The 14775-nt window shown below is 41.9% G+C and overlaps 1 protein-coding gene across 1 annotated transcript in view; it reads left to right on the top strand.

Annotated features, from left to right (window-relative positions):
- Nucleotides 1-14775, top strand: part of PROS1 (protein S) — a 36019-nt gene continuing 21244 nt past the window's right edge. Inside the window, exons 1-4 of the mRNA XM_066620058.1 lie at nucleotides 1-309; nucleotides 6650-6807; nucleotides 8767-8791; nucleotides 11308-11394. Of these exons, the coding sequence (XP_066476155.1) occupies nucleotides 231-309; nucleotides 6650-6807; nucleotides 8767-8791; nucleotides 11308-11394 (349 nt within the window). The 5' untranslated portion in view covers nucleotides 1-230. The remainder of the gene's footprint in view (nucleotides 310-6649; nucleotides 6808-8766; nucleotides 8792-11307; nucleotides 11395-14775) is intronic.

The following is a 14775-nucleotide window of genomic DNA, read 5'->3' as shown; positions in this document are numbered from 1 at the left end:
CCTGCCTGGCTTTGCAGCCAGTCCCCATCCCCCAGTTGGCCTCCCTTCCCTCCCTCTCAGCAGGAGGAGGATTGGAACCTGGCAGAACGATTCCCGGCTGCCTTCTTCCAGGCAGCGTGTAAACAGAGAGGCAGCAGCTGAACAGCCAGTCTGGGAGTAGATGCCAACATCCCCCCTCCCCATCCCAACCCCCCATACCACAAAACCCACTCCAGCTACTCCCCCTAAGGATGAGGCTTCACTGTATGGCTTGCCTGTTTATTTCCTGCTTGTTTATTACAGCACTCGCTCTCTCTGAGGCTAGGACATGTAAGTACAACTTGGCTTGCTTTTCCAACATTACAGAAAGTTTATTGTTGTTTGCTTTTCCAGTTAATTCAGATTTTTGTTCTTTCCTCTTGGTTCAGCGGAGTGCTAAGACCTTTATTCTGACATTTGCAATTATATCAATGCGTTATTTCCGCTTTACCCCCCCCCCTTTTTCCTTCCCTTCAGTGAATGTAATTCTGCAATCCTTTGGAACAGTATAGATGCTGCCTGAGTCATTGAGTGTTTATGTAGAAGAAAATTTGATTAGCTGCAAATCTATTTGGCTCATTCACAGCAGACATATTTGAGAGGCGATCATAGGTCTCTTGCAATTTGTGCAGCAGATTTATCAGGTTCTGATAAATCCCCAAGCAAGCTTCTCTCCCTTCTCCCAAAGCAATCTGTTTTGCGCAAACATATGCTGAGAAATGGAGGCTGGGTCACTGTACTGAAGAGATAGTAACTTACAACACAATCCTATGTATGTCTACTCAGAGGCAAGTCCCATTGTGTTCATTAGGGTTTACTCCCAGGAAAGAGTGTACAAGATTGCAGCCATACACACACATGTAACATTGATTAATGCTGTCTTTATGTACTATTTTACACAGGGTGAGAACTTGTCATGTTTCTATCCTAATGGATAAGTAGTTTCTCTTCTTGTGTGGTTGTTGCACTTTGGCTGTAGTTTATTCACTTCTTTTCCTATTACACTCTCCCTCTCTTCTTGCCATGAATAGTGTACTTATGTCGTGGTCCATCTAATCCTGTATCCTCAGTCTCGGTACAGAGCCATCCTAAACATGTCCATTCTGTTGAACTCAATGGGGCTTACTCTCTAGAAAGTGTAATTAAGACTGCAACTCTTAAAGCTCTTGATAGCTACAGGAAACACCTGTGGCTCCTACTCACCAGTGATTCAATAATGAGCACCCACCATTATGCACAAGATTCTACTTCTGGGTCCTCAATCAATGACATCCAGTTTTTAATATTTTGAAACTGAATCCTGTAAATGGTGGCCTATAGACACGGCCACTACAGGCTGGGGACAATCCTGGTTTCTCCAGCACCTTTCTTGTGGGTATCCCACAGCCAATGCTCGGGTGAATAGACCCTGAAATAAGATAACCCCAAACTCTTCTAATATATCTAGCCTTAGAAGAGAATACAGCTGATGACCATTCAGTTTCTAGCATCCTACAAGCAAATAACAGAAAATGCTAATGTCCATGTCAAGAGAAATGGTCACAAAAAACCTAGACAGAATAAGGAGAACAAACCTTGCTGCTTGCTATAGAGGAAGAAGAAGTAAAATTACTAGAGTTTCCAATTAAAATGATTTGGCAGAAGAACATTTCTTAATTCCAACAGGATCAATGCATCACATGTGGAGGGCCATTGTTTCCCATACATTTAGAATCGTACATGTTAGAGTTGAAAGGTTCCTTGGAGGTTATCTAGTCTAACCTCAGCTCAATGCCCTGCCATTTCTTTCATTGCCATCATTCATCATCATCTATGCATCCCAGAAAGGGCAACCAAACCTTTATAGTGCATATGTAAAAGCGAAATTCTGTTACCTGCTGTGGCTTCTTCTATTGCTTCAGCACTGTGATAAGAAAATCTCAACTAGTGAAATCGCTTCTCTTGCAATTGTTAAAGACAAGGAGGCACTTCTAAGATCTGTGCTTGGGAACCTTAAGCTTTCTGAAGGGATTACTTATGCATTTCAGTCCAGATTCTTTGTTCTGAACTTTAGAATCAAAGGGATTAGTTGCTCTTTTGTTTACTGTGTCAAAAAAGGGAGGGAACCTTGCAAATGAGTTTATTTTTTACTTTTTGTCTGAGATAATCTGTTATCTGATATTTTTGTCTGAGATAATCTTGTTATCTGATATCAAAATCAGTTGTCTGATTTTTCAGTACCTTCAGTAGAAAACGGATCTGTTTGTTTCATATGGCAAATGTCCAATTGCACCAATAAATTGGTTCTTATTTATTGGGGAGATGCAGGTTGTACTCTGTACATACCTTAAAGCATGCTGAGCCACTGGAAGACATGTTCTGGTGATGCAGAAGCCCAAGAAGACTGGGGACCAAATCCTGTCTAACTTTCCAGCACTGATGCATCCATGCCAATGAGGCATGTGCTGCATCCTGCTGTGGGGAGGCAGTCACAGAGGTCTTCTCAAGGTAAGGGAACATTTGTTTCCTTATTGTTATGCACTGTGGCTGCATCAGTGCTGGAAAGTTGGATAGGTTTCAGCCCTGGGTCATAAATCCTACTAAACTCAGTGGGACTTACTTCTGAGTGGACATGCACAGGATTTTGCTGTAAGTCAATATACACTCTACTTCACTGTGTTAACAGCTCCAGCCATGTATTTTTTAAAAAGTCAAACACATAGAAAAGTGTTTTATAAAAATATTTTGAAGCTAGATCAGTAAAAGGTTTTAGTTTTACTTTCTCTTGAAATCAATAGAAAGTCATGTGAGAATGGTGATTATGGCTGCAATCCTATGTGCACTTACCTGGCAGTAAGGCCCATTGAACTCAGTGGAATTTGCTTCTGTATACAGATGCATAGGATTGGGCTGCATGTCTGTTATCCTTTCTACTTTTGATTTGAAAGAGCCAAAAATCTCATTTGATTTGCAATCCTCAGTGCAAAAGAGTGGAGTTATTGTTAACTGGCGAACTTCCTTTAACTTGAATCAAAACTTTGAACCTACATGCAAGATGTCTTCTTCCCTTTACAAAGAATTCTTATTCATGAACTACAGGTACAGCTTGGTTATTTGAAACCACTACCCAGCCTTGTGTACTCAAAAGTAATCCTTATGAGTACTTAAAGCAAGGGAATTGAAGCAAATATGTTTAGCCCTGCAGCTTTGGTTATGCCAATTCACCTTTTTTTTCCTTGTATTTGAATAGTTTTTGATCATCATTATGACCCAAAGCTTTGGATATAGTCCAACCACTTGGATTAGCCAAGCTGTATTTTGTAGCAGCAATTGCTGTTATACATACTATTTTTTCTGTGTTTCCTTTATTAGAAACATAGCAGAATTCGTACTTGATGCAGGGCATTTTTAGTAGTGGTGCCACAGTTATGAAATGTATAGCACAATCCTAGGTGTGTCTACTCAGAAGTAAGTTTCACTGAGTTCAATAGGACTTACTCCAAGGAATGTGAGTAAGAACTGTAGCCTCTATCTTTAAGAAGACCTGCCAGATTACTTAACTTTTGATGGTAGTGAGAGAAAGAAAAAAAAAAATTTTGTGACTCTTCACTCATAAGAACATAAGAACAGCCCCACTGGATCAGACCATGGGCCCATCTAGTCCAGCTTCCTGTATCTCTCAGCGGCCCACCAAATGCCCCAGGGAGCACATCAGATAACAAGAGACCTGCATCCTAGTGCCCTCCCTTGCATCTGGCATTCTGACATACCCCATTTCTAAAATCAGGAGGTTGGACATACACATCATGGCTTGTAACCATGGATTTTTCCTCCATAAATTTGTCCAATCCCGTTTTAAAGGCATCTAGGCAGATGCCTTCACCACATCCTGTGGCAAGGAGTTCCACAGACCAACCACATGCTGAGTAAAGAAATATTTTCTTTTGTCTGTCCTAACTCTCCCAACACTCAATTTTAGCGGATGTCCCCTGGTTCTCGTGTTATGTGAGAGTATAAAGAGCATCTCTCTATCCACTCTGTCCTTCCCATGCATAATTTTCTATGCATGTTCCTTTTTGTTCCTTTTTGAACCAAACTTTATGACATGTATTCTTTTCTCGTCCTCTTTTTTGTGGACTGTGGATCAGATAAGAAGCACTTTTATGTATTTTTGTTAGTTTTTTTTTTGTAAACTCTCTTGAATATCCAAGGCAGAAATCAAGTCTGCACATTTTATAATCAATTTATTAAGAGTCTGGTGCAGTATATTTAGGGCTATGGGAATATGATATGTTCCAACTAACTTTAGCTTGAAGTCCACTAGAATTTTGATCACCGCACCTAATTAAGAGTTCAGAAATGTGGAAAAATGAAGAATTGCAAAATATGCCACATTACAACTGTAAATGCAGTATCAATCTAATGTGACTTTCTGAACAGGGATACAGATGGAAATTTCCTGATAATAGTACTATATTTGCAATTTCTTTTGCAAAAGTTAAGTCCAGTGTCCAAAGCTAAGATCTTTTTAGCTGTCCCATGTAACATAAGGTAGCCATTGCAACTGGAGCCTTCTCATCCTTTTTCTTTACTTGGACATATGTCCCATTGTGTCCATTGGAGCTCACTCTCAGGCAAGGCTGTATATAGCAGTGATTCCCAAACTTTTTATCACTGGGGGCTCCCTTGACCTACTGGACCATTGGCCACGGCTCCCCATTAGGGCTACAATACATTGTATAGGGCGGTGGGTTTTTCACTAGGATTCTGTAGCTACTCTTACTGGTTTCTGTGGCTTCCCAGAAAGCCATGGATCACAGTTTAGGAACCACGGGTACATTGTATTACAGACTTGAAATGTACAATGCCAGTGCCCCAATGTTCCTCCACACACACTTAGCAACATCACTCTCATCCAGGAAGGAGAAGCTAAGCCTGGTTCAGCTGGAGTGTTCTTGTTCTCTCACAGTGTCCTGCATGTCAATCAGCTGTACTGTCTGGTGCCTCTTGTATCCTTGCCCAGAACCCAAATACTTTTCTAGCCAGCCAGTATTGGATGGGCTTTGTTGCTTGCAGAGTCTTTTGGAAGCAGTGATGTGAGGCAATCTTATATAATTCCCACACAGACTTGTCTGACATTTGCTTGATGGTGATAGTGAATAAACTTGCAGAAGATGGATGGCTGAGCTGCTGCTCTGTGGTGCTTAAAAAAATATCAGCAATATGTGCTCTCCCCCTGTAGAATTGGGGGAGCCTACATGGATATGAAGAAAAGCCCTATTTTAGATTCTAAATAACCTAATTTCACATTCATTTTGATTGCAAAGTATCAAATATATGGTAGATTAAATATATCATGTCTCGATCCTATCCTTGACTTGCATGGGCAGAACATGTGCCTTGCCAGCATGCTGTCACAAAAGTGCCATAAAGCACTTTATGATGGCATGCTTTCTAGCAGCACAGGGCAAAGGCTTCCTGCTGGTGCAGTGCATGGAGAAATGCCATCTGGAACAGTTAAGTCCAGCAAAGGGGTGGGGGGAGAGCAGTGACAGGATGGGAGGGTACACTGGGCCCAGGAGGGGGGCAGGATCAGATGCACTGTTACATGCCATATCCTATCCTTTTCACAGGCCTGATCTGCCAACACGGACCAATGCAGGCTTGTGCCAGCAATATCACTAGTGCAGGTCCAAGCTGACCCATTGTGGCTACTGGGTTTTATCCCAGGGCCTCACCCTGAGAAAACCTCCAGCATATGAAATTCCCCTACAGAATGCAACTTAGCCTGCATTGGTGGTGCTGCATTGGTTTGGGGGAATTTGGTTAGGTATCAATATCACCTGACTTGAATCTCTTTTCCATTTTGTTTCTCTTTATTGTAAATTTATTTCTTTCATTTGGCAATCTGCTTTGATGTGTGACTTTGTACTTTAGTAGTTTCTCTCTTTGAGCTTGTTGGGTTGATGACGCTGCAAGTTTGTCAAAGCAAGAGAAGGAGAGATTGTGGAACCCTTTGGCTGGTGGTAAAGGGAAAAGCTTATTGTCCCTAATTTTCCTTCATAGGCGGCAAGGCAGCGAAACTCTCCACTATTATTATTAATTATTAACAGTATTTATATACCGCTTTTCAACTAAAAGTTCACAAAGCGGTTTACAGAGAAAAATCAAACAACTAAATGGCTCCCTGTCCCAAAAGGGCTCACAATCTAAAAAGATGCAAATGAATACCAGCAGACAGCCACTGGAACAGACAGTGCTGGGGTGAGGTGGGCCAGTTACTCTCCCCCTGCTAAAAAAAAAAAAAAGGAGCACCCACTTGAAAAAGTGCCTCTTACCCAATTAGCAGGGGCAAAGGAGAAAGAACAGGACCAGAACTAGGGTCAGACTTTGTTAAGTGGGGACACAGTGGCTAAGAGTGTCACACACATGCAAAGTGTGCAGCGTGTATCTGGAAGAGCGTACAGTTTCTATATAAGTTTACATTAATTTTTTTCTTTCCCCATCTTTTTCTATTGTTTTTTTTTCCCCTACACCACCACCAACCTTTGGGGCACGACCATAGTCTGGAGGGGGATTAGGATATGACACGAATCTATTAATCTAAGAACCTATTAAAGGTTCTTCAACACAAAATGTTGTTTTTATTTAGTTTTATCTCAGCGCCATGCCTCCGAGTTTCTGGTCAGAAAACGCAGAGCAAATTCCTTTGTGGAAGAAAGGATGAAGGGAAATTTGGAACGTGAATGCATTGAAGAGTTGTGCAATAAGGAAGAAGCCAGGGAGATCTTTGAAAATAACCCTGAAACGGTAAGAGGACTCTGAACAGCAACTCATCTAAGAATGGTAAAGCATATCTATCATGGTAAACCATAGCCTAGCTCTGTGACTGTTTGTACATATCTATCATGGTAAACCATAGCCTAGCCCTTCCACTGTTCAAGAATACATATGCTTTAATTTCTTAAGCATCCATAGGCACATAAGAACATAAGAACAGCCCCACTGGATCAGGCCATAGGCCTATCTAGTCCAGCTTCCTGTATCTCACAGCGGCCCACCAAATGCCCCAGGGAGCACACCAGATAACAAGAGACCTCATCCTGGTGCCCTCCCTTGCATCTGGCATTCTGACATAACCCATTTCTAAAATCAGGAGGTTGTGCATACACATCATGGCTTGTACCAATGGATTTTTCCTCCAGAAACTTGTCCAATCCCCTTTTAAAGGCGTCCAGGCTAGATGCCATCACCACATCCTGTGGCAAGGAGTTCCACAGACTGACCACACACTGAGTAAAGAAATATTTTCTTTTGTCTGTTCTAACTCTCCCAACACTCAATTTTAGTGTTTTTAACATATTTTAACATTCATATTGTGAATGTTAAATTCACATATTGTGATTTCATATGTTAACATTTTAACATATTTTAACATTCATATTGTGAATTCCCAAGTAAACCTTCAAAGTACCAGGAACCTATCTTCTGAGACAGAAAGTGATTCTGTTTACTATGTGCATTCTACATAAGAAGAACCTTGCTGTATCAGGCCAAGGGCCTATCTAGTCAAGCTTCCTGTATCTAACAGTGGCCCACAAGATACCTCAGGGAGTGCTCAAGACAACACGTTTGCTATATCTCGTTGCCAGTCCCTTGCACCTGGCATTCAGAAATAGGATATCTCTAAAACTCAGAGGTTGTATATAGTCATCATGGCTTGTAACCTGTGATGATGGACTTTTCCTCCATAAATCTGTCCAATTCCCTTTTAAAGGCACCTAGGCCTGGAGCCATCACCACATCCTGTGGCAAGGCATTCCACAGATTAACTACTCACTGGGTAAAGAAATATTTCCTGTTGTCTGTTCGAACTCTCCTGCCGGTCAAATGTAGTGGTCGTCCCCTGATTGTGGTGTCATGTGAAAGGAAAAAGAATTCCCTCTATCCACACAGTTCATTTCATGCATAATTTTATATGTTTCATTCATGTCTCCCCTCAGGTGGATAGCCAGGCAAGTTAGTCCCACCTCCATTGTCATGGGCAGAGCAGTGTTCCAGTGCTGGAACTCCTACATCACACCCAGTTTGGGCCTGAGAATGGCAAATCTCTTAGGACTGTGGTCTTGCTACTTTCTTGACTTAGATTGATAGCCTTGGCTGATGCTCATAGATGTGATGGTGACATGTAATGTTTTATGTGGAGCACCACCATGCTGTAACAATCTTACAGGACTGTATAATATAAATGACTCCTTAAGCATCTGAAAGTGCTGTTTATGTGCACAGCATAACTGATCTATAGCAGTGCAAATTCTACCACAAAATAAAATCTTCAGCTCGTGGAGTGATGGAGCAAAGATGCCCTATGTTTTTTCTCTCTGAAATGGGAAATAAGATAAATAATGTGTTCTGTTACAAGCTTTTGATAGTTTAATTGGAAAGATAATCTACATTTCATTTTTTTTTTTGTTGCTGGCTTCCAGAGAAATCAGACTGTTTTCAAAATCAGGCTGTGTGCCCTTTCCATCTATATTTACTAAATACTCTTTCGGTTCCATAAAAAAAGGTTCTAATCACTATCAAATATGCAGCAAATACTAAAAATGAATAAAATTGTTTTTATTATGACATAGTTGTGCTGCAGCACAAGTTGATTTTAATTATCATGCCAAGCTATTCAAACAATTAAGCAGTATTTCTTTTTAGATTAATATTTTCTTAATTTTTCTTAATTTTTTGTGTTTTTTTATATTTTTTTTATTACAGGAATATTTCTACCCCAAATATTTAGGTAAGTTTCACACACACACAAATGTGTGTTTATCTTTTTTATCATTTATGTGATATTAGGCTGCCATCCTATATGTGCTTTCCTGGGAGTAAGTTTCACTGAACTCAGTGGGACTTACTTCAGAAGTCATAGGCATGCATATGATTGCGCTGTTGCTGCATGGTTCTATCCAGGGCCTGAAGCTGCAGATCTCATGAACCACTGTCATAAGTGGAAAGACGAGCTGCTCTTTTGCGCTTTGGGGCCACTGGCCGGAGGCTCCTTTTGCATGCCACCAGCTTGCATACTGAAGAGCATACATTGGCAGTGTGAGTCTATCTCAGTGGAACCCCAAGTTCCTATCTCCTTTTCCATGAACCAACACGCCCCTTGCGGCTCCTTGAAATTATGCCAGCTTAAATAGCTGATGTAGGTCTGAAAGGACCCATTGGCAGTCAGGTGGCTTACAGAGATGTAAAGAGTGATTTTTACTTATCTGTCTTGGGATACCTGTTGCCCGTTCTCCACCATAGCATGCAGCATGCCCCCTATGGGCACCTCTGTATCACCCAGGCTGGTGAGGGATAGGATTGGGCTGCCTGTTTTGTTTCGTTTTTTTAAAATTTTTTAATTGATATATAATTTTAACGTATACATTCCACTTATATTTACATAATCATACATCAACAATCTTTTTTCCCTTTTTTTCTCTCCCCCCTTGAAGAGCTACCATTAACATTAAGTATTTATATCTGTAGCCATAAGCACACTTTTTGGATTTTATCCATTATAACAGTATTGGCCCCCCCTTCCCTTACCCATCTTATATATCTCAACCATTTCTTTTTTATCTCAGTTTTCTTATCTTCCCATGTCTTATTCTGTTTCAATATTGCTGCCTGTTTCAACAGGGCTGCCTGTTTCGTAACCTATGTAGGATTTTAAGAGGAAATTGAAAGGTGGCTGAAATGAAATGAAAAGAGGAGGTTCTAAATTAAAAAGACCCATCAGTGTGATTATATTTATGAGCAATATACATGTAGGCAACAGTGGAAAATCCTTCACTGAAAGCGAACTGTGGTGACATAGGAGTATTCTGTGTTGGTGTCTGTTTCAGGCCAGCCCACAGCCTGTACAGTTCTTTTAGAGATTAGAGGAAAGGAGTACACCAAGCTAAGTGCAGGAATCTTTTTTATTAAAGTGCACAGTAGACAGACTTACGTATTTTGTAGAATGGTGCAGGGGTATGGAGAAGGTCGAGGGTCGTGAGAGTATTGGGCTAGAATAGGGAGGTTATATCAGGGGTGTGGGGTGCTAATTGGCCCAGACGTATCAATCATTCGCCAATGAGGGGCACTCCCAGGCTGTTGCCAAAGGCCACAGCTGGCAATAATCAGCCGGGCAGAGAGATGTCTCCCCACGGCAGAGATAGCATGAGATGGGCCTGGCTTTTCTGTTTTTGCTTGGGCCCAAGTTCTCATCATGGAGGGCAGGTACTGGCCTCAGCCGTTATAGTGTCTTTTCTTCCTGACAACAATATGTTCCTATGAAGTGTCCCATTTACGTTATCTGGCTTCCCCTCTGCTGGTAGTAGAGGTGTGCGCCACTTAATGTTGGGGATATGTTCTCCAAATCCTGTTGTTATACAATTAGGTCATTAAGTGAACATTCAGTCCAGTCTATTGCCTTTGTTGTGTAAACAAACACTCCCTGCCAGACACTAGCTGGCTGCACAGGCTACTGGAGAGAGATTGCCTCTTCTTTGCATTTAGAGCCTCTCTGTTGTGTAAACAAGTACTTGGCTGCAGGCTATGGGAGACATGATTGCCTCATTAAGTGCATCTTTATTGTGCTTTGACCACTGTCATTTATGCACTGTCGTTAAGTGAACTGTTGTTAAGCGGCACACTCCTGTACTCTGAACCACTACAAAACCCCCACTATCCCCGCCATCTGGAAACATACTTAGAAAACAGATTCAGCTACTGAGTTGACAGAGACACTGCCCCACCCACCCCTCATTACTGTGTTGTAATCCTTGTGCATGTGGGATGTGCATGTGGAACAAGGACACATGATGTTTTCTTATACAACTCAATCATTGGGCCATCTTGCCCAGTCCTGTCTTGCAGCAATTCTTCAATTTTTTCAGATGGAGGCCATTTCCAGCCCTACTATGGATCCTTGACTGGAAATGTCATAAATCAAACCTGAACTTTTGGCATGCACAGGATCTACTCAGCCACAAAAAATTTTTTTCTTCACAGTGAAGAAATTCACAGCTGAATTAGCTGAAAATGTTGCTGGGCTTAAAGTTCTTTAGAATGCATGATTATGGCTGTATAGGACTCTTTTAGGTTCAGTGGTGTCTCTAAAAGAAATGGTGAGCCCCTTTGGGAATACAGAATCATCTTCTTATTTCTTTTCTACACAAACCACATTGAGAACTTTTTTAAAATTGAAAATAAGTCATAAATATTCATAATAATAACAAAATTAACATTGTGTTAATATGCAACTTGTTTGTGTTTTCACAGCCTGTCTGGCCTCATTTCGGACAGGAATTGTCAGGGTGCCTTCAGTCACTGCAGACTCTCCAGCTGATCTGAGGTCCTGTGTCAATGGTATGCATTTGTCATTATATACTGTCCTTCCTGTACAAAGGCAAAATTAACATTGGCTAAACAGTAACACTGATTGCAATGAATGAAGGTGCGCGCTTTCTGTAGCACAGATTCTCACCTAGCAAAAATTAAATTAGGCCTTTGTTTTGAATCATAGCGTGGATCAACACAGACAACATAGTTGTTGCGGGCTTGGTACACTAGATCAGGGGTGCCCAAATCCCGGCCCTGGGGCCACTTGCAGCCCTCAAGGCCTCTCAATGCGGCCCTCAGGGAGCCCCCAGTCTCCAATAAGCCTCTAGACTTCTGGAAATTTGTTAGAGCCCACACTGGCCCAACACAACGGCTTTCAGCATGACGGCGACTTTTGACCTCTTGCTTGAGCTGTGGAATGAGGGCTCCCTCCACTGCTTGTTATTTCATGTCTGTGATGCAGTAGCGGCAGCAAAGGAAAGGCCAGCCTTGCTTTGTGCAAGGCCTTTTATAGGCCTTGAGCTATTGCAAGACCTTCATTCATTCATGTAAGTTCATCTTTAATATATTCATTTATGTAAATCTATGTAAATTTATTCAAATTTTAAATGTGAATTCTTTTTTTCCCCCTGCCCCCAACAGTGTCAGAGAGATGATGTGGCCCTCCTGCCAAAAACTTTGGACACCCCTGAGCTAGATGAAAAGTATAGGCTAAGATGATACCTCTTAAATAAAACATCCTTGAAAGTTGCCTTGCTGTAATGCATGTTAAACCACTCCCATTTCAGCCTCCATCTAAGCTCCACTGTGCCAGGTGGCATCCAGGACTGATAACGCCCCTTTCTTTTCCAGACTCTCTCTCTCTCTCTCTCTTCCTGAGTGCAAGCAAAGCTGTTGAACCAGCACAGGCTGGTCAGCTAACTTTTGTAATCACCTCTTAATGTACCCCTTTCCGTCCAGGAAAGCAGCATGTCTCCTTTGTCCTACTTCTCCATTTGGTTAAGGCTACTGGAGAAAATGCATGTAAGGAATTGCATCTGTTGATGCACTTCTACCCAGGAAAGGTTGCCTGGCTTGGCTGTCTTGCCACCACAGTCCCTGCAATATAATGCTGTATAGCCTTGCAGAGGAAGGAAGGGTAACCTTGGTTGTTGCCTTGGCCTTGCCAAGACCCACCAATTTCCTGTTATCTTTCCAAAGAGGAGTCAAAGAGGAATTGATTCATGCTAGTCACATTGACTGTGTGCGTAGTGTCCATTGCATTTCTTCTCAGTCTGTGTGTGTGTGTGTGTGTGTGTTATGAGTGAGTGCATTTTTTGTTTGTCACAATTTTTAGCAGAGACCCAAGATCTCCTATTGGGCCTCCTTCCCAAATAAACTCCTTTAACCAACCCATCAAGGATTCTGAATGATGGGAATAGTCCAAAATTGGGCTTTCCTGCTGGATATACTATCCTGCTGAAGCCTTTCAGAGGCTTGAGGTTAGCTAATCTCCTTTCAGAGGCTTGAGGTTTTGGCTGAGAGCATTGGGGTGTGACCCATTCCAAATTGGGCTGTATGTAAAGAAACTTTGTTATGACAAAGCATCACTGAAATTAATGAGTTGCGACCTACATAAGTCCCATTCATTTCAATGGGATCTAGTCATGACTCTTTACTAAAGAAGTAGTCCAGGTTACCTAGTTTGTATATTTTAGTTATTGTTTTGCTTTTGTAGACTGTGGGTCTTTTTCGTATATTTTTAATATTTATGAATTTAAAAAAATACAGACCGTATGTCAAAAAAAATTAGTATGAAGCAGTCTGCATTAAGCAGCCTCTTTCCTCTTAGTGTCTCTAAGTGCCTCTTCTTATTGTTCTTATAAAAAAAATTGTCTTGGTGTTTGGAAAGTGATCTCAAGTGGAAGATACATTCTTTATCCTTAAACATCTGTCCCTGTTTTTGTCCTTGAAAACAGATGAGGGCAAAGAGGAATTCTTGATAATTATCCTGCTGTACACAGCCAGAGATGGAACATGGTTCCCAGACTGCTGTGCTGGCATGCGTGCAGTCACAATCCTCTCTCTTTTTCTTACTCTCATTAGAATGAGCTCTAGGGGGGTGGCAGGGCTGTGTGAGCATATCATCTTGCTGAATAGTCTCTAGTGAGGAATGCTGCTCTACTTGATGTTAATTTTATACCTCATATGCATTTGTGTCATGAAGTGGTTGTCACAGATTACCCACTGGAGAAACACTGATGATATTACAAGGGAACAAAAAAATTAAAGTGTTGTAATGGCAACTTCATATCCTGACAGTTCAGTCCTCAGAAGCTCTGCTGGCATGAATTGGGCTTGCTGCTGCAGCAAAATACCCAGAGGATCCACATCTCCTGCCCGGCAGCAAGCTGTTCATGAAACTGTGAATCTTGAGGCCCAGTGCCAGCAGGCTGCTAGGGGTCCTGGACAAATCTCTCCACTGGGTCCTCACAAGCTAGCCAGTGACAATAAGCAAGTGGTAGGTTATCCCATCTCCTCACTGTTGATTGTCCCAGTAGCTGACTGGTACTGGGGGGGGGGGTCAGGGGGTAGATCCTCTTATGGACAAAGGTCCTTGGTTGATGCTGAGCCTCTGATCTCTGACATGGCTGTTGTTGAGGCCAGCAACACTGTGTTGTATGGCTATCAAGGATCTTCATTCCTTGAATTGCATATGTGTATGAAACTTGATGCGTATGCAACTTGATTTGAAGGACCCTGGGAAAATAAAAAAAAAAAAGATGACCACCATGCTAGGCAGCAACAGTTTCCCAAAATGCCTGATAATACTCTTGCATTCCCCTCACAGTTGCTTTGGTCACTATGGTCTCCTTGCAATTTCCATCTTCCTGTCCATTTCCATGCTGGTCCGTGGTCACAAAGATGTTTTCGCAGTGAGAAAAGAGAAAAATAAATCTTTTCTTTTTAACTACCCATAATTTACTTATTTACAAGAGATGGCTCACATGTGTGAGCAGGGCTGACCCATCAACTAAAGCAGTTGCTTCAAGCAGCAGATTGGTGGAAGACATCTATTTCTGTCCACCTACCTGCCTCCACTGCTCCACATTCTCCTTCCACTACCTGATCTGATAAAGGAAGAGAGGGGCAGAGAGGAAGAGAAAATGTGGAGGGCAGGGGAACACTGAGCAAGAACCCAGGGAAGTGGGAGGAGCAAAGGTTGGCACATCATCAGGCAAGAGAGGAGCAGCATTTGGTATGCCATCACAGGCATCAGGAGGCCTTAGTCCAGCCCTGTGTGCAAGGCATAAATCCCAAAACTTCAGTCGGTGCAAAATGTGACAGTCAGGCTTTTAACTTGGCCAAGGCTCTTTTACTCTTTTAATCTGACTACTGTTTTTATGGCCTCTGTAGTTTGTTTTTAAA

The sequence above is a fragment of the Tiliqua scincoides genome, chromosome 3 (assembly GCF_035046505.1).
Source record: "Tiliqua scincoides isolate rTilSci1 chromosome 3, rTilSci1.hap2, whole genome shotgun sequence".
Classification (NCBI taxonomy): Eukaryota; Metazoa; Chordata; class Lepidosauria; order Squamata; family Scincidae; genus Tiliqua; species Tiliqua scincoides.
The sequence above is the reverse complement of the archived record's forward strand: the minus strand, read 5'-3'. Positions and strand labels throughout refer to the sequence as shown.